General features: G+C 42.7%; 1 protein-coding gene across 3 annotated transcripts in view; it reads right to left on the bottom strand.

The window, feature by feature from the left end:
- PUS7 (pseudouridine synthase 7) overlaps nt 1–18890 on the bottom strand; it is a 57586-nt gene that overhangs the window by 26321 nt on the left and 12375 nt on the right. For 2 of the 3 annotated variants that reach the window (XM_044245838.1, XM_044245840.1), the window contains exons 5-8: nt 16174–16318; nt 11231–11248; nt 9621–9732; nt 7758–7835 (exon numbers count right to left, since the gene is read on the bottom strand). In XM_044245838.1, coding sequence (XP_044101773.1) covers nt 7758–7835; nt 9621–9732; nt 11231–11248; nt 16174–16318 — 353 coding nt within the window. The remainder of the gene's footprint in view (nt 1–7757; nt 7836–9620; nt 9733–11230; nt 11249–16173; nt 16319–18890) is intronic. The other variant, XM_044245839.1, reaches the window with a different exon arrangement.

Genomic DNA, 18890 nt, shown 5'->3' with positions numbered 1-18890 from the left:
CTTAACAACTGAGCCACTGAGGCGTCCCTATATTAGTCTTTCTTTCTTTCTTTTTTTTTTTTTTAAAGATTTTATTTATTTATTTTGACAGAGAGAGATCACAAGTAGGCAGAGAGGCAGGCAGAGAGAGAGGAGAAAGCAGGCTCCCTGAGCAGCAGAAAGCCCGATGCGGGGCTCGAACCCAGGACCTGGGACCATGACCCGAGCTGAAGGCAGCGGCCCAACCCACAGAGCCACCCAGGTGCCCCTATATTATTCTTTCTTATCTTGTATAAGTTTCAGGCAGCTCCTTTGAGTAGAAATAATCATTTATGACAAAAACTGCAATTTGGCCACCAGGCTTCTAATTTTTATAACACTTATTTCTTAAAATTTTTTTAAAGATCTTTTTTTTAATGTCTAGGGGCACCTGGGTGGCTCAGTGGGTTAAGCCTTTGCCTTCGGCTCAAGTCATGATCCCAGGGTCCTGGGATCGAGCCCTGCATTGGGCTGTCTGCTCAGCAGGGGGCCTGCTTCCCCTCCACCCCGTGCCTGCCTCTCTGCCTACTTAGGATCTCTGTCAAATAAATAAATAAAATCTTTAAAAAAAAAAAATAATTTTGTTTGTACTATAGTCTGTCCAGAACAACAACAAAAATAGTGGTAATAGTGTGGTCATCCTTATTTATTTTTCTCTAAATGAAATGCTTCTGGTATTTCCCCAATAAATAAGACACTGGCTTTTCATTTGAGATTTTCATATTTTGTCACGTTACAGTATTTTTATATTGTTATGACAACTTGCATCTCTACTTTAGTAAAAAGGGTTTTTGTTTTTTTAGAAATAATCTAACATGGGGGCCTGGGTGGCTCAGTCTACTGACTGTCTACCTTCAGCTCAGGTCATGATTTCAGGGTCCTGGGATCAACGCCCTTGTCAGAGCTCCCTGATCAGCGAGAGCCTGCTTCTCCCTCTCCTTTGTCCCTCCCCCTGCTTATGCTTTCTGTCAATAATAAAATCTTAAAAAAAAAAAAAAAAAAAAAAAAAAAGACTGACATGGTCAAAAACAATGTACCCATTAAAATTCATCTATTATAACTATTCATTTTATTAAGATCCTCCAATTTGGGCCACTTGGATTGTTCACAATTTTTCAAAATCACAAATAATGCGGCACGGTACCTCATCGTGCCTAAGATGGTTTCTGACTTTCTCTAAGTTCAGATTTCCTCTGAAAAGACATCTACTCTCAGAAGTACAACAACAAAGGGTATTTGTGCTTCACCTTGGGGAACAGTACACCTGACGCTCTGGACTGGTTTTCAGCCCTAGTCCTTGAGCTCATTCCTGCTGTCAGGAGCCCATTCTGGCTTTGGCCTGAAAATGTAGGCACTGGATGGGCGTGTGCGTCTGGCTGTGGAGCCAGCACGGAAGGCCGAGCCCTGCCCCAGAGTGCCCGGTCCACACACCCAAAGCAGCTTGTCACGTAAGCCGCCCTGCACAGTGTGCGCCTCCGCCCGCCTAAAGTCCCAACGTCCCAGGAAGAACTGACAGGCAAACTTTGTCATATCCTTAGTTAAAAACATGCTGTCTACTGAGTCCAACTGTTTAAAATTCATCTATATAATACCAGCTTGCTAATTCATCTCACAGCACTCTTTTTCTTTGCTGAAAATTTCCCTATACTTCCTGAAGATACGCAATCATCTCTTTGCTGCATATCAATCAGTTTGTTTCCCAGCTCAACATGTGCAAAAGCAGTCGGACCAAATTTCTTGAGGAAAAAAATCTGTCACTGCACCATTAATTAATATAAAACACAGGAAGCTAGAAAGAGAAACTGGGAAATGGGCAAAGCTCCTAGTCTAGTACCCTTCCTCTCCATATCCAATCCGAGGACCAAACAGCATAAAGCAAGGCTCATGTGGCCTTGGGCCAGCAGCAGGTCCAGGAGCAAAGGACACCAGGTCCTTATCTGCATACATATGCAGTCAGTGGTGGGACCACAGGGCATAAATTAGTCTAGGACTTACATCCCAAGGAGTCCAGGAAGCAGAGATCAGAGGAACAGAGGGGAACAAGGATGACAGAACTCTTCTTTGGTCATAACTGCTGTTGTAGAAACGAACAAGATATTTAAGAGGGAAGAAGTAATCAAGCACCTGGCGGCTCTGGAGAGATTCTGGAGAGTACTCCCTGGAAGCCATGGGAGTACCTGATGACTCCGTTGTTTTCTCTTTTTGAGATAAAATTAATATAACCTAAAATGTATCACTTTAACCATTATAAAATATACAATTCAGCAGTTTTTAGTACATTAGCAGTGTTGTGCAACTGTTACCACTATCTAATCCAAGAACATTTTCATCACTCCCCAAAAAACCCTACACCTATTAATCCCATTCCCTCTCCCAGCAGTCCCTAGCAACCACTCATGCACTCTGTCTCTATACGTTTCCCTATTATGGACATTTCACATAAACATAATCATATATGTGGCCTTTTTTGTCTGACTTCTTGTATTTAGCATCACATTTTTTTTTTATAGATTTTATTTATTTATTTGACAGACGGAGATCACAAGTAGGCAGAGAAGCAGGCAGAGAGAAGAGGAAGCAGGCTCCCTGCTGAGCAGAGAGCCTGACGTGGGGCTCGATCCCAGAACGCTGGGATCATGACCTGAGCCAAAGGTAGAGGCTTTAACCCACTGAGCCACCCAGGCGCCCCTAAGCATCACATTTTTAAGATTGATCCATGTTTAGTGCCTGGGTGGCTCAGTGGGTTAAGTGTCTGCCTTCAGCTCAGGTCATGATCAGAGGGCCCTGGGATCAAGCCCTGTGTCTATCCCGGGTCAGGGTGGGGTAGGTCCCTGTTCAGCGGGGAGCCTGCTTCTCCCTCTGCCCCTTCCCCCACTCATGCTTGCTCTCTCTCTCAAATAAATAAATAAAATCTTAAAAAATGGTTCCTCCATATTGTAATATGTATCAGTACTTCGTTCCTTTATATGGCTGAAGCATACTCCATTACCTCTTCCTGAATACACAATAGACATATGTTTCTGAATCCCACTGGCACAGCAGAAAGCAAGAGGTATACTCATTCTTACAGAATGGGCGTTCCCTGAGCAGAGGTAGAATGGGGTTGACAGTATCTTCATGATACTGTTCACAGTTTTAATTCTGATGATCTTGGATAGAGCTCTACGGTTTTAAATTCATAGCGAATTCTGTGACTAACTTGGGACTACTAAAAATCTCACTTTCAAACATCAGGAGCAACACGTTGCACAAAAAGACTTTATTAACAAAGCCAGCGAAACACTGGCCCAGGCTCAGAAAGGAGACTGGCAGGAAGAGACAGGAAAAGAAACAAATCATTCTAAATGGGGCTGTTCCTGCTGGAGATCCTGTTAAAATTACGAGGTGGCTGGAGAGTTACATGAAGCTAAAAGAAATGCTGCTTATTCCTAGGAATGGGCGATTCAGCAATAATCAAGACCCCCGTGTGGCAGAGTAGGGTTATCCTGTGTACTCGTTCTCACAGGAAAGGCCACCCTGCCCGCCCCGGGTATCCATTAAGCCAACGAAGGGTGTCGCCTGCATCCGCGAGATAAGTGCTATGTGCCTTCCAAAGGCCAACACTTAGGTGTCTAATAAAGTTTCTTACTAAGTCAACAGGAAGATGAGAAAAGCAGCAAAAGGCTCAAAGACAAAGCGGCATTGTGATCAAGTGTGACACCTGGTGGCTGACCATGAAGAAAAAGAAATACCTTGACTCCAAATATTCAAAGATTTCACATCATTTAACACAAAATAAAATAATGAGATGCCATTTTTTGACCCTCAGATTAGTAAAGGATTAAAAAAAAACCCAGAAATCCATAACAGGTGTTAGGGAGGATTCTGGAGAAGCAGAATAAAGGTGTAAATGGTACTACCTTTCCTCAGGGCAATTAGGCTTTGCCGTCAAAAGAAACCGTAGAGGGGCGCCTGGGTGGCTCAGTGGGTTAAAGCCTCTGCTTTCAGCTCAGGTCAAGATCCCAGGGTCCTGGGATCGAGCCCCCCATTGGGCTCTCTGCTTGGCAGGGAGCCTGCTTCCCTACCTTTCTCTCTGCCCCCCTCTCTGCCTACTTGTGATCTCTGTCTGTCCAATAAATAAATAAAATCTTAAAAAAAAAAAAAGAAAAGAAAAGAAACTGTAGAGTTTCACATTTAAGTCAGAATTCTGCTACTAAGTTTTTTTTGTATTGTTTTGTTTCTTTAAGATTTTATTTCTTTATTTTAGAGAGAGAAAGCGCACAAGCAGGGGGAGCAGCAGGGAGAGGGAGAAGAAGACTTTCTACTGAGTAGGGAGCCTGACACAGGGCTCCATCCCAGTACCCCATGATCATGACCTGAGCTGTAGGCAGATGCTTAACCCACTGAGCCACCTAGGCGCCCTTCTCTGCTAAGTTTATCTTAATGAAGTTTTCACAGATGTGTGCCAAGATTTAGCTACCAATAGGTCTCTCATGGAATTGCTTATAATAGCAAGAAATGGGAAACAATGTCAACATCAGAAATTAGGGTTTGCCATATTTTACATATCTTTTGCTATGTACTAAAAGGGAAAGAGGTACATCATTTACTGTTCACAAGAACACATCTTATATAAATATTTTGGTTCACAGGGAAAAAAAGAGTCCCCCACAAAAAACACACCTAGCTGTGAACAAGGCAATCTCAGAAGGAGTACAATTATGGCAGAACTTTCATCTTCCACCTCGTTCCTTCTGGAAGGAAAATAAAACAACTAACTAACTTAATTTTTTAAAGATATTATTTTTAAGTAATCTCCACAACCAGCACGAGGCTCGAACTCACAACCCAGCGATCAAGAGTCACACACTCTACTGACTAAGCCAGCCAGTCGCTTGTGAACTTATTATGATTTTTTGTGGGGGGGCGCCTGGGTGGCTCAGTGGGTTAAGCCTCTGCCTTCGGCTCAGGTCATGATCCCAGGGTCCTGGGATCAAGCCCTGCATCGGGCTCTCTGCTCAGTGGGGAGCCTGCTTCCTCCTCTCTCTCTCTCTCTGCCTACTTGTGATCTCTGTCAAATAAATAAATAAAATCTTTTAAAAAATTATTTATTTGACACAGAGAGAGAGAGAGATCACAAGTAGGCAGAGAAGAAGGCAGAGTGGGGTGGGGGAGCAGGCTCCCTGCTGAGCAGAGAGCCCGATGCAAGGCTTGATGCAGGAGGGGACCAGGGCCTGAGCTGAAGGCAGAAGCCCAACCCACTGAACCACCAGGTGCCCCTATTATGATTTTTTCTAACTTATTTTTTAATTTTGGTGAAAAAATTTGCAGAACCAGCCGGATAGCATAGGAGTTGACTAAATGATAGTTTAGATAAAGAAGACAGAAATACCAGAGTCCGCGAGCCACTGCTGCTCCCTCTAACCCTTCAGTGTTTCTGGCTAGCCCAGTGGCCCCCACTACCGGCAGAGGCAGTTTCAAATCTTCCCACTCTTCAATTTCTCTCCCCCAATCCTGCCCCCTGCACTCTCAGCAGATGACTCCACATTCTGCATCACAGGACGAAAAAGAGCAGGCCACCAAATATGAACACTTTTAGGTGTCTCCTGCTGCTCTTTCAAACACGTCAAGATTCCCACAAACCTTAGTGGAGTCACGGAGAGATGTTCTTACTTTGCTTTTTCATGACCACATCACACCTCCCTCTTGAGGTCAAGGAGGAAAAGGGCTGCAAAACCATTAGGATGCAACCAGATGCTTAAACCCGACACCATTTCATGTGAATCAGAATAGTCGCGGGAAAGCAGCACACTATAGGGGATCGTGGGATAAAGAGGAGAGGTCGCCTCAAATTCTTTAAGAAAAAATAAGAGAGTTACAAATAAATACATATTTAGGTGGGGACAGCAAGCACAGATGACTTCATTGATCATTACAATATAATTAACATGTGGTAAACTGTACATATTCAAAATGTACAAGATTTACCACTAAGCCCATGAAACCATTACCACATTCAAGATAATGAACACACGCATAACCCTCAGAAGTTTCCTCCTGCCCCTTTCTTTCTCCTTCCCACCATTCCTTACCTCAGGGTGGAGGCAGTGATGGTGTGTGTGCGTGTGTCTGACTTCACATGGCTATAAACTCAGTGTATGTGTGTGTGTGTGTGTGTCTGTCTGTCTGACTTCACAAGGGTATAAATTCATCTTCTCCCCTTCCTTTCACTCAACTGGCTGGGTTCAGAGCCCCAGGACTGAGCAACAGCCGCGATCTCCAGGGTCACCTACCTGCTCCAGTCACAACCAACCCTTCCTTACTCCTGCCTCTCCACACAATGCCCTCCGTTTAGATCATGGCCAAGTCCAAGATCCTCACCACGGCCTGCAGGGTCCGAGGACCCTGATTTCTCACTAGCTCCCAGAAGACTAAAGTCACCTGCCAAGTACCAAATGTGCAGTGCTCCCCAACTCCTTTCCAGTGTCCTTTCACAAGGTATTTTCTCGGTTCAAACAAGCAACCCTAGACCCTCTGCAGCCCCAGAAAACTCCTACTCATCCTTCCAGAATCTAGACCAGTGGTTCTCAACCCCAGGTGACTCTGCCCTTTCAAGGGACATTTGGCAAAGTCTAGAGGCATTTTTGGTTGTCACAACTGAAGGGTGGGGGGCAGGGTGGGAGGAAGCTGCTGACTTCCAATGGGTAGAGCCCATGGCTGCCACTAAATGCCCTACAATGTACAGGACGCCCCCACAACAAAGAATTATCCATTCCAAAATGTCACTGGTGAAGGCGGACATGCCCTGATTAGATTAAAATTAGAGCATCCCGTTTTCAGTGAAACTGGCCTACCCTAATACCTCCACATTTATCTCACTGTGTGATAAGCTCTGATTTACTTGTCTGTCTGCTCCATTAAATTGTAATTGCTTTAGGGGCGCCTGGGTGGCTCAGTGGGTTAAGCCACTGCCTTCGGCTCAGGTCATGATCTCAGGGTCCTGGGATCGAGTCCCGCATCAGGCTCTCTGCTCAGCAGGGAGCCTGCTTCCTCCTCTCTCTCTCTGCCTGCCTCTCTGCCTACCTGTGATCTCTCTCTGTCAAATAAATAAATAAAATCTTTAAAAAAAAAAAAATAAATTGTAATTGCTTTAAATGCACAGACCATCTTTTCATCTGTATATCCCCAGTGTGTAACAAAAGATTCACTGTTTTGTAGTTAAATTTTAAGTAACTTATATTTAATAATGAATGAACAAAAAAGGATGGAAAGAAAGAAGCACTTATTCTCTTGACTCTACCACTTATTCTCTTGACTCTACCACTTATTCTCTTGACTCTACCTTTAAAAATCACACAAACAATACCTGTATGCTCCTAAAAACATTAGGAAATACAGAGAAGTAAGAAGAAAAAAAGAATAAAACTGATTTTTCGAATAGGCAGAGGCACCATTTAGAGAAAGAAGAGAGAGGGGCGCTTGGGTGGCTCAGTCGGTTAAGCGTCTGACTCTTGATTTCAGTTCAGGTCATGATCTCAGGTGGTGAGGTCAAGCCATGCATCAGGCTTGTGCTCAGTGTGGAGCCTGCTTTCCCTCTCCCTCTCTTCCCTTCTCCCTATGCTTTCTCTCTCGCTCTCAAATCTCTCAAAAAAGAAAAGAAAAGAAAAGAAAAAGAAGAGAGAAACCTCCTCACAGTGAATTTGAGGACGGTGACACCAGGGTTTTTGGAGAATGAATCCTGACATGTACTTGGTACTTACTTGAGAACAGCAATCTCTTGAACGGTTATGGCCCTTTTATCTTTGGTTCCCATGTAGGAGAATATGTTTGGTTTGACTCTGGTAAGACAAAAACAAAACCATACGAAGTTGCACATCATTAGAAAATCGTATTTCTCATGATTTAAGACAAAAAGTAAATAAAATGGTACCAGAATAGAAGAGTAAGGAGAAACTTGATTTTAAAATGTACCTGGGGGGGTGGGGGAGCTGGGTGGCTCAGGGGGTAATAAGCCTCTGCCTTCGGCTCAGGTCATGATCTCAGGGACCTGGGACCGAGCCCTGCATCAGGCTCTCTGCTCGGCCGGAAGCCTGCTTCCCCCCTCCTCTCTGCCTGCCTCTCCTCTGCCTACTTGTCATCTCTCTCTCTCTGTCAAATAAACAAATACATCTTTAAAAAATAAAAAAATTAAAAAATAAAATATACCCAGGAAATAGTAAATGATGCCTGGACAGCAACCTTCTTAGCAGGGCTTGACTTAGAATGTTTGTGGCTATGAATGAAAAAACATGCCATTGGAAGACTTTGCTAGCCAGTCACCAAAAGGAAACAATGTACTTCCTATCGACCGCAGGCCTTTCTTTGGATGACATGGCAGTGAAGGTAAAGAATTCATTCTAGATACGTAACACACCACTCTGAAAATTTTATTATCTTCAGTTTTTAAAAAGTTAATAATACAAAGTTTCCATAAATTCATGGTATTTCTTTGCATAAAAAAGCTAAACACTATAATAGGGATCTGAATAGTTGTGATATGAAAATGTAACTAAGCTAGTTAACAATGAAGTATTTTATAGAAACTGCTCCACGTGAAAAGGAAAAGGACAGGACAAGCTGCTTGAATTCTTAGCGCGCTCCAACTGCCCATGTCAGAGGAAGTCCCTCCGCAATACAGAGGAAGTATCCTCGCAGGCTCAGGGACAGACAGGCCCCACCGACTCTCTCCCAGAGAGCCAGCAACAGGAGTAAAATAATGTCCCTTGTAGGGTACTGCACCCTCCTGGCTAGCATACGGACTTACTGGCCCTGACCCCCAGTACCTGAGAATGGAGCTGCCAGGGCCTTTAAAGAGGTGGTTCGGTTAGAATGAGGCGGCTGGGGGGCCCTTATCCAATCTGTTCCAGCAGGAAGAGAAAATCTGGACAGACTCTGGGACACACACACAGAGAAGGTGGCCATCTATAAGCCACGGAGAGGCCTCAAGAAAAAAAACCAAACCTGCCAACACCTTGATCCTGGGACCCCCAGTCTCCTGAGCTATTACTGAAGCCCCACAGTCTGTGACAGTTTGGTATGGTGGCCCCAGTGGACTGACACACTGTGTACCATGTTTAAACCGGGTTAAATGTGTAAACTTCCCGTGCACACAGACTGGCTGCGGTGCCTGTATCCACAACTGAAAAACAATTCTTCGGCTCCTGGCTGATCCTCGGAGACTCAAACCTGCTCTATCTGCATTCCCAGGAGGAAATCCAACTGGTCTCAAGCGTCCGATCAAGTCCATCTCCAAGAATTAAAGAGTTTACGCTCTAGTTAAGCAAACCCCTGCAAACACATCAAAGTGTAGGCTTTCCAGGAAGCAAGTTACTTTTTATTTTCAACTGGATGGGCTACTATGATAACTATTTACTTACAGAATTTCCATCTTGAGTCACTAGCAGTATGCACGAAGGTTAAAAATAAATAAATAAATAATTCACCTACTGCTTAAGGAAACCGTAACTGGAGGGCACACTTGCTATCTTTTTGCTTATTTTCCCACTTGTTTTTCATTAGCACTGAAAGAGGAAAATAAATTCCCGTGTTGTCATTTTGTGTCTGCACAAGAACAAGATACTAACCGTAAGTATTTGGACAGCACATTAATAGCATCCATGGTGTCTTTGTTTTCCTTGTACAGTACAAAGTGGCAGTAACTTCCCCTAGATTTTGGCCAAGAATGTTTTCTTGGATCTTAAAAACAAAAAAAATTAAATGTTACACAGACCATAACAAAAGTGCTCTAAACATAAGCTTTAGCTTATGAAACCTACAAGCTCATTTTTTGCTAGAGAACCTGAGTGAGAAATCCGATCTAGTCTGACAAGAAATACAGGTTAAGTGGTCACAGCTGTGTGGACTACAGGTATGACACTTCCTGTTACTGGAGACTCCACATGATCTGTCCACATTCACAATCAAAAGCTGAAAGGCAGGTTGTGTGACAAATGAGTACGACTAACCAGCCATCCTCACACAGAGCAACTCCTCACACACAGGGGTCCCCACTCCCTAGTGGTGTTTACTTCACACAAGCGTGTATCTTCTTGGTGGGTAACTGGCTTTCTGGAACACACATGGTCCAGAAGGAAAGAGAACTCCCCTTGGAATCTACACGCCCTGCCTCATATCCCAAGCCAGGAGTTCACACATACTTGCCTCAGCAAGTATGGGGACAAAGCTTGTGAGGAGTTGCCTCAGTGACACGTTCAAGCTTTCCAAAAGCCACTTCCTTCACAAAAGTTGAGTTAATCCTAGGTGGTTTACAAACGCTTCCCTGGCAGAGAGCATGGCTAGCGTTCAAAACGTAATGGTCATGATTCTTGGGGAAAAGGAAACTCTAAAAATTAAGCCAGGTTAAATGTTAACTTTCAATGTGAACTTCTGAACTACAGTTAGATTATTCAACTTTCTGAAAAGTGACCAATATGTCCAGGCTTTGGAAAACATTTAAAAATTTTCTTTTAAATGTACTATCATCAGAGATGTATTTTTAAAATACTAGGATTTAAACTCTGATTGTGAAAAATCAACACAGTTTGGGAAAAACAGGTAAGCCACAACCCCACTTCCAGATGCTATACAATGATGTTCCTGCATCTTGAGCAACACACAGCAGCAAATGTCATCTGCACACATCTAATTCACTTGATTTCTACAACTTGGTGAAAGAAAAACTGTGGAAAAAGTATTTCATACAATCCTTAGAGTCTTCTTCTAAAAATGTTCCTTTGTCTTTGTCCCTAAAAATAATCCTTTAGGATGAACTCGTGAATCTGTCCTCTTCAGAGATATAAGAAACTTCTAGTACTGAAGTTGCTGGTACATTCCGCTTTGTCAAGGCAAAAAGCACTCTGGTACGTTAGTGATTTACGCTACAACGTAAACAACAAATGAATCAATGGATCATCTTGCAAAACCGCCACAGCTTGCATGCTCAGCGAATTGCTTTCCCTTTCTGATAAATGTGAAGGTAAGTCTCTTCTGTCTTGGACAACAAAAATATTACAAGTATTTCTTTGGCTCTTCGTGGGAATTCCTCGCAACTCATCCTCAGAAAATTATGAATAACAGTATTATTTTTGGCTTTCCATCCAGCTCACCAGTTAACCAAAACTGTCTTCTACTTAGCACTTGGGAGAAAAATCATTGGCATTTCATTTTCTCTACATGAAACACCAACTGCTCTTACCTGCTGCAGTTCTGACCTCTGTCCAAATGCACAGCATAAAGAGCACAAGAGAGCAATGTTTAATTCGTAATAATATTAAAGTGCTTTAGAGGTGAACATGCAAATGATCGCATGGAAATTTCCTACCAAGAACTGCTACAGTACCTGGTAGTTATGTGGTGGGTTAACAGCCATTCAGACGTTAACAATGGAATGTCACAGAGGCAAACAGTGAATGAGGAGAAAACTCACCTATAGGTACCAGCCTCCCTGTCTCAGCCTCCTCACAAGGGCAGGTCTGTTCATCCTCAGAGCTGCACTGTCCGTACCCAAGGGACGCAGCGTAAGGTTTACGAATGAATACAGTGTGTTGTCTACCCAACACTAGTGTTACAAGGCATGTTAACTGGAATTTAAATAAAAGCTTAAAAAAAAAAAAAAAAAAGACCTAATGCAAAATGCTGCCCCATCTAGAGATTCGTTTTCACAAAGTGCTACTTGTGATTATCTTTGGGTGGTGACACTGCATGTAATTATTGTTTAGCTTTGTCTTTTTCTGCGCTTTATGAGTTTCTGGCATTGAGTTATAAAGATGTTTTTATTCGATAAAGATTTGAGAAATCCTTACAGAAAACAGCTCCTGAAATGATAAATTTGAAGGGATTTAAGATGATTTTAGAGACTTCTATTTAATGCAATGTTCAGACCTTTTTTGTATCATTGCCTGACAAGTCATCTATTGTAAAAGACGTATTTGAGACGATTGGGGGAAAAACTGAATGTGCACTGGCTACTGGATATTAATAAATTATTGTTCATTATGTAGGATGTGATAATGGTTTGGGGTTTTACTCCTTAGCTGCTAAATACACACTGAAGTATTTATGAGTGAAATGAAGTGCTGCAGAGAATTTTCTTTAGAACACTCCACAAGAAAAATGAGGAGGAGGAAAAGATCAATCAAAAACAACAGAATGTAAACAATCTTGAAGGTGGTTGGTGGGTCCACAGTGGTTCAATATATACCACACTCTGTGCTTGTTTGAAAATATCCATAATACAAAGTCGAAAAAACCTTGTGATCACAAATGCTGTAGTGGAACTGTATGCATCCTTAATGACCCCCTCAGGACCCCTTCCCCTTCCCAATCAACTATAATGGCGAGAAATGAATGAGGCTACAAGGCTAAAAAACTTAATGCCTAAGAGAAACCATGACAACCGAGCATGAGTTTTGGCTCACAAGCATGCATCTTTTATTAGCAAATCCAAGCACTGCTCATGCATACCATTATCTCCTCTGTCACTAACATACGAGGGTTCTTTTTCTAGGCACACTCAGTATACAAAATAGTAAGCATATGCATTAATTAACCGGGAATATTTTGAATAATGGAAAAATCAGCAAGACTCAACTTATTCTGGGTGAATGGGACTTTCTAAAACTCCAAATCCTTGGAATGCTAAGGAGCATTATGTAGCTTTGTAATTTAAGAGAATTAAAAATGACTTTCAGACTTTTTTGAGACACCCTGTTTTAAAAGATAAAATGCAAAGAATTCTCAGGCTGAGATCACAGAAAGCAACCTTCTGATGGTCTGATAGGGCAGTGCCAGTTCAGTAGAAATAGGAACCAGAGAGAAAAAGAAACCACATTCGGGAAGGGTCAGGTATGGAGCACAGAGATCCTCATGAATAAGGAAGGAAAAATGTAGCTCTAGAAAGATGACATGATGGTGTAGCATGCAGAACATTCTTTCCTTATTCAAGGCCATTTCCAGGACTGCATCGCTGTACACTGACCTTCCAGCTGCCTCAGTATCCTGTCCCACCCGCTATCACTCTCTTCCCAGAATTTCTGCCCACCCTCTGCACTGGCTCTTTCCCTTCAGGAGATCACGATGCCCAGGACCCTTCCACTTTAAAAGTAAAACTTGTATCCCTCTCCACCATGCTGCCTTCCTTTCTCCTTCTCTTCATGGCTTTTTTTAAAAAATTTATTTAGTCAAGTAATCTCTACACCCCAGGTGGGGCTCAAACTCACGCCTGCGAAATCAAGAGCCACACACACCTCCGAATGAGCCAGCAGCGCCCCTCTTTACAGCTTATTTCAAACAGCATTCCGTACTGGTGTCTTCCAGCTCAGCCTACGGTGTCAACCGGTTCCCAATCCTATTCTACTGGAGCTTCTACAGCAAACACCCCAATGATATCGATGTGGCTATAAACTGACAGATTGATTTCAGAGTTCTTCTCTTGCTGGACCCATCTGTAGTATTTTCCACTGCTAATCACTTTAGTTATTGGCATTCCCTCTTCCTGCGGATTCCACAATACCAGCCTCTCCCAGAGTTTCCTTTTTATGTCTGGCCCTTTCTCTGGAGTCTCTGTGGATTCCTTTATCTGGGTAGGTATCCCTGCTGGGATCCATTCCTTTCAGAAAGTATGCAGGAACCTCTACATATCATGTGGCAGATTTTTTTCCTTATTTTTTACTTAAGCCTTTTAAAAAAGATGTTCTTAGAGGCATTTAGAATATATGATCTATCTGAAAATACATATTAGTTTACCTGACTACATGGCTTATAATAATTAAATGATATTTTCAGAAAATACCGTTAGGCATGGTTTGGTAGGTGAATCAAGGTGCCCTGTCTATCAGACTGGATTCACAAACAACATAGCTTCAGAGGTAAAACAGCTGGTAATCTGTGGTGTCTGGGTACCATGATGTCTATGTTTTAGGATGCATGGCTCTAGCTGAGCAAAGTTTAGGTGAGAATATTGCCAATCTGCTTAGTAACACATGTAACAATATCAGGGTATGGTAGGAAAGGAGCGCTAAAAACACTATAAGCTTAGCTTATGCAATGAAGCTCTAAAAGCTAATTTATTCATAAGCTAGTGAAGATAGCTCAAAACGGTAAGTTATCATTGGTACTGGACTCTATTTGCAGGGGCATGAAGGGTGGTCTCTGGATCCCAGCTCTCCCGACTTTTCCAACAGTCTTTAACTAAGGCACTCTTACTGGTGGGGAGTTGGATCTGCAACAGATGAACACAGGCCCTCCAGTGTCTGTCTGGGGCTATGAGGAGGAGGGTGAGAATGGCTCAGACCTCTAGTCCACTTTGACCAAACCCCAAAACGACTCAAGCTCAAGAGGTTTAGAACTCTATGCAGGTGACGATCCAATCTGACCTGCCTTCATGCTTCCTCCAGTGAGAAATTTCTATTTTACTGAAGATGTGCAAGGGAAAGAGGGAGGGTGGTTCAAGTCCTACAGAGCTCAGCATCTCACCTAAAAAATCTTAAGGAAACTTCTTATTTGGGAAAAAAAGGAAGATGGGTATGGCTTAGGCATAGAGAATGTGGCTAAAGACAGAATGTGAGAGATCTGGTGCCACTCACTTGAGGGGAAAGGGTGGGAAGACTTTCAGGGCCACCATGACAGTGCAAATAAATGCCCTAATACCCCTCCCTGCAAGTCACAAAGGCATCCTCTAGGAAAAAAAGATAATTTCTAAGCAGCAGCCAGTCAAAACAATCCAGGTTTTGCTAACCTGCTTCCTCATGACCACACTCAGCAGAATCAAGACCTTGCCTTTAAAAGGGGGCTGTTGCCCAACATGGGGACTGCCTCTCTACAAGGAACGGTTCACTAGCAGCCGTGCTCAGCCTGGGCTCCTTGAGAGAACAGGAGCCTGAGTGCACCATGGCACCCTCTCTATATCCAGGACAGTAACCAGCCATCTGCCAATCAGGAGAAGGCAAAAAAAAAATTCACTCAAATCACTTTCCATTGGGATTAATGCTCCTGAACAGCCCTGGCTGGAGAACCATTTTATACTGTGACTCAGACATCAAAGAAATGTGCAGCAAGCAAGACATCAGCATGTGGCTCGAGGAGTGATTAACAACCCATGCCCTCAGCTGTTCCAGAACACACCATCTCACTTCCTTTGCAGCATCCACTGAGAAGTGGCCTCCAATGTCCATCTTCTCCTCCTACCTGCTCAAGATTTCTCATTTCTGTGTCACTACCCAGACATACTGAACCAACTATGTTATTTTTTTCAGGCACAGCTGAACCTTATTTCTGTGTCCATTTTTCTTATAATGGCCTCATTTCTCTAGATTCATAGTTACAAACAATTAAGGCTTCACCGACTCATGCATTAACCTGAGAGAAGACTGACAAAGCACCAACAGTGTGAGCAGTCTTTTGTTACGCAGCCTTCGAGTTTTGCTCTGACAAATATATCTAGAAATAACTCTCCCCTAATAGAAGCCATCAAGGATAGGGGACGAGGGTGAGGAAATATCTTTTTCCCCACTGTCATTTTCATTAGAATTTTGTCTGCTGATTTGGCAGACGACCTATTTTTTCTTAAGGATATAGAAATTTTCATGGCTATAGAAAACATATTAGACTTGTTTCAAGTGAATGATATACAACAAAAGATGAGCATGGGCAAAGGGGTATTTTCCTGTATATTCCATGGGTTTTTTTTGTATGAGTGAAAAAACTCACAGTTGGAAAGCAGCAGGCCTTCCAATATAGGGGCTTGGCAGAAAATATGCCACTGGGATTTGGGGTTCATTGAAAGCTTTCTTTTCTCCATTAAGGCACGGAATGAGCAATACCCTTCCATTTTCTTCTTGAATTACTGCTGAGCCCATTCTGCTCCTCAGGGAACGTATCAAATTCCTAGTACTGTCTCTTCGGCACCACTGTAACTATAGCAAATCGTGACTCCCAAAAGAGACCCAGTGCTCCCACCAGACACATTCTACAGGGCTGCTCTATGAACGTGAAAGCTATCATCCACCTTCTCTGAAAGAGTGACACGGCCAATATCCTCTCCTGCCCACCAGCCAAGTAGTCCTGAAACATGAACGGGCAAGAGCAGGAGGAGCAGGACGGTCCCCGACAGCACAAATGCCAGGTCATTCGCACACTTACTTGCCAGAGCCTTTTTCCCAGCTGCATGGTAGGCTACAATATATTTCTTCCCCTCTCTGTCCTCCGTTTTTGTCTCTAATCCTGGAAACAGAGATTTAATCGCTTGATGGATGACGGTTCTTTTCTCTTTGGTGTCCTCAATAACCTATTAAAAACAGAAATACCGCGACTACTGATTTAACAAACATCAAATAGGGAGATAACACTAATGAGTTAGTAAAAACACGCGTCATGTTATCAACCGTGAGAAGTAACAGAGTCCGTGGGTAGGATTGCTGGATCTCCCAGAGCTCCGTAATGCTGCTCATCTTAAGAGCCTGTTTACTGAGCATGACCGCCGCCAGGCACAGTACCAAGAACTTCGCAGTCGTCGGCTTATTTAATCCCCATCATCTCCTCACCATGCCATCCTTACACCTGCTCAGAGAGAAGGAAAACAAAGCTGACAGAAGTGAAGGAATGTGTCCCAGCTCACAGCTGGAGGAAGGCGGCGCCAGATGTGAAATCCAGGCTGTGAGACTCCAGAGGCGCCCATCACAGATACTGCCGCTCAGGGACTCGGGGCTCCCAGACGGCGATGTCGGCAAGCTGGGCCTTTGGGGGATCACACACTCAACTCCCTGGAAAGCTCCAATCTACAAGTGCCCCATAGTGAACCCTATATTAGATGAATTATTTTATAATGATGTTCTAGAACATTTGTTCACAATAAAAAATAAAATCAACATTAAGAAAATGATAAAGTGATATCATTAGTGATAGAACCATTGTTCAGCGGCGCCTGGGTGGCACACTAGGTTGAGTGTCTGACTCTCGATTTTGGCTCAGGTCGTGATTCTCAGGGTCGTGGCTCCAGCCCGCGTCGGGCTCCAGCTCTGCACTGGGTGTGGAGTCTGCGTAAGATTCTCTCTGCCCCTGTCCCCTGCTGTACACATGTTCCCTCTCTTAAAAAAAAACAAACTGTTGTTCAATTTTTGAATGTCTCACATTAAGAAAGTCTCACACTAAAAAAAAAAAAAAAAAAGAAAAAAAAAGAAAGTCTCACACTAAGAAATACATTTCATATCTGGATTCAACCACCAGAAGTATGTATGTGTATATGCCTTACTAAAGACCTAAAATTTTTTTACAAAAACAGTATTTATCCTTTATGTGTACAAATACACTGTTATTTTCTGTTTTATCGTATTGTATTCACACAGATGTCGGTTAAGTTCTACTGAACTGATTCCATGATCCACTAAGGACTGCAACCTGCAAGCTGAAAAACACCAGGATACACTAACTACTTGCTAAACTTAGTAGTATTTTAGTAAAATTAAAAATGTAAAAGAAAACAAACTACATTTTAATTACAGACATGTGACATTTTCACATTAAGAATGAGTCTAGATCTGGTATTTACTGAGCACTGAGCTGGAATCAAACTCTTTGTACAGATGACTGAACACACAGTTAGACTTCACAAATATTTGGCAAGCCATCCTCATTTTACAAACAAGAAAATGTGCCCAGGCTTTATCTTTAAAGGTAAAAACTTTCATAGATGTTATGATTATAGCTTTTCAGAGGACAGTAAATTTTACTGTCCATGCAGGAAAACACACACTACAGGGTTGAGATCTGCCACTGTGCTGTACAAGCAAGAGAAACCTAAGCCACCCTCCCGGACGGCTCCCCAAAACAGTTCTTTGTTTTCTTTTTGGCACTGCAAGATTTTGTCCATTGGTAAATTCAGTAATTGATGAATCCTAAAACTGTAATATACATACTTTGGGGACACTTCGGTGGATGGGAAGAAGAGCCAAGGGTTGGGGGCAGATAATGAATTCTGAAAAGTTATGGTAAGCTCTTGTAACTGGGAGTGATGGAAACCGGGATTTCAGATGACCCCTGATCAAGTAGGTCATTAAACTATGGTATAAAATGAATTTAACATAAACTTAAAATTCTAAAAATCTTATGCTACAAGACTTTTAAAATCTTGTATCACCTAGAGCTGCGCTATCCCATACGGCAGTCATGAGCTACAGATGGCAACAGAGTCCCAGAATGTGGCTACTCTGAACTGAGCTATGTTACCAGCATAAAAGAACACCAGATTCTGATGATTAAGCAGGGGGAGAAAAGAATGTAAAAACATCTCATTTGTAAATAAAAATATATATGTATATAGATTACCTTCTGAACTATTCTATTTTTTATTATTTTTTTTTTTTTAAAGATTTTATTTATTTATTTGGCAGAGAGAGATCACAAGTAGGCAGAGAGGCAGGAGAGAGAGAGAGGAGGAAGCAGGCTCCCTGCTGAGCAGAGAGCCCTATGCGGGACTCGATCCCAGGACCCTGAGATCATGACCTGAGCCGAAGGCAGCGGCTTAACCCACTGAGCCACCCAGGCGCCCCATATTTTTTATTATTTTTTTAAAATTTATTCATTTATTCCAGAGAGAGCAAGAGTGGGGGAAAGGGCAGAGGGAGAGGGAGAAGAATCTCAAGCAGACTCCCAGCTGAGTGCAGAGCCCAGCGTGGGGCTTGATCTAATGACCCTGAGACCATGACCTAAGCCGAAATCAGGAGTCAGATGTTTAACTGACTAAGCCACCTAGGTGCCCTGAAATTATATTTTAAAATGTACTAGGGTAAGTAAAATATACTATAAAAACTAATTTCACCTCTGTAAGTTTTTAGAAAGTTTAAAATTAAAAACATGGCACG

The sequence above is a fragment of the Neovison vison genome, chromosome 4 (genome assembly GCF_020171115.1).
Source record: "Neovison vison isolate M4711 chromosome 4, ASM_NN_V1, whole genome shotgun sequence".
In the NCBI taxonomy this organism is placed as follows: Eukaryota; Metazoa; Chordata; class Mammalia; order Carnivora; family Mustelidae; genus Neogale; species Neogale vison.
This window is presented reverse-complemented; position numbering and strand designations above follow the sequence as displayed.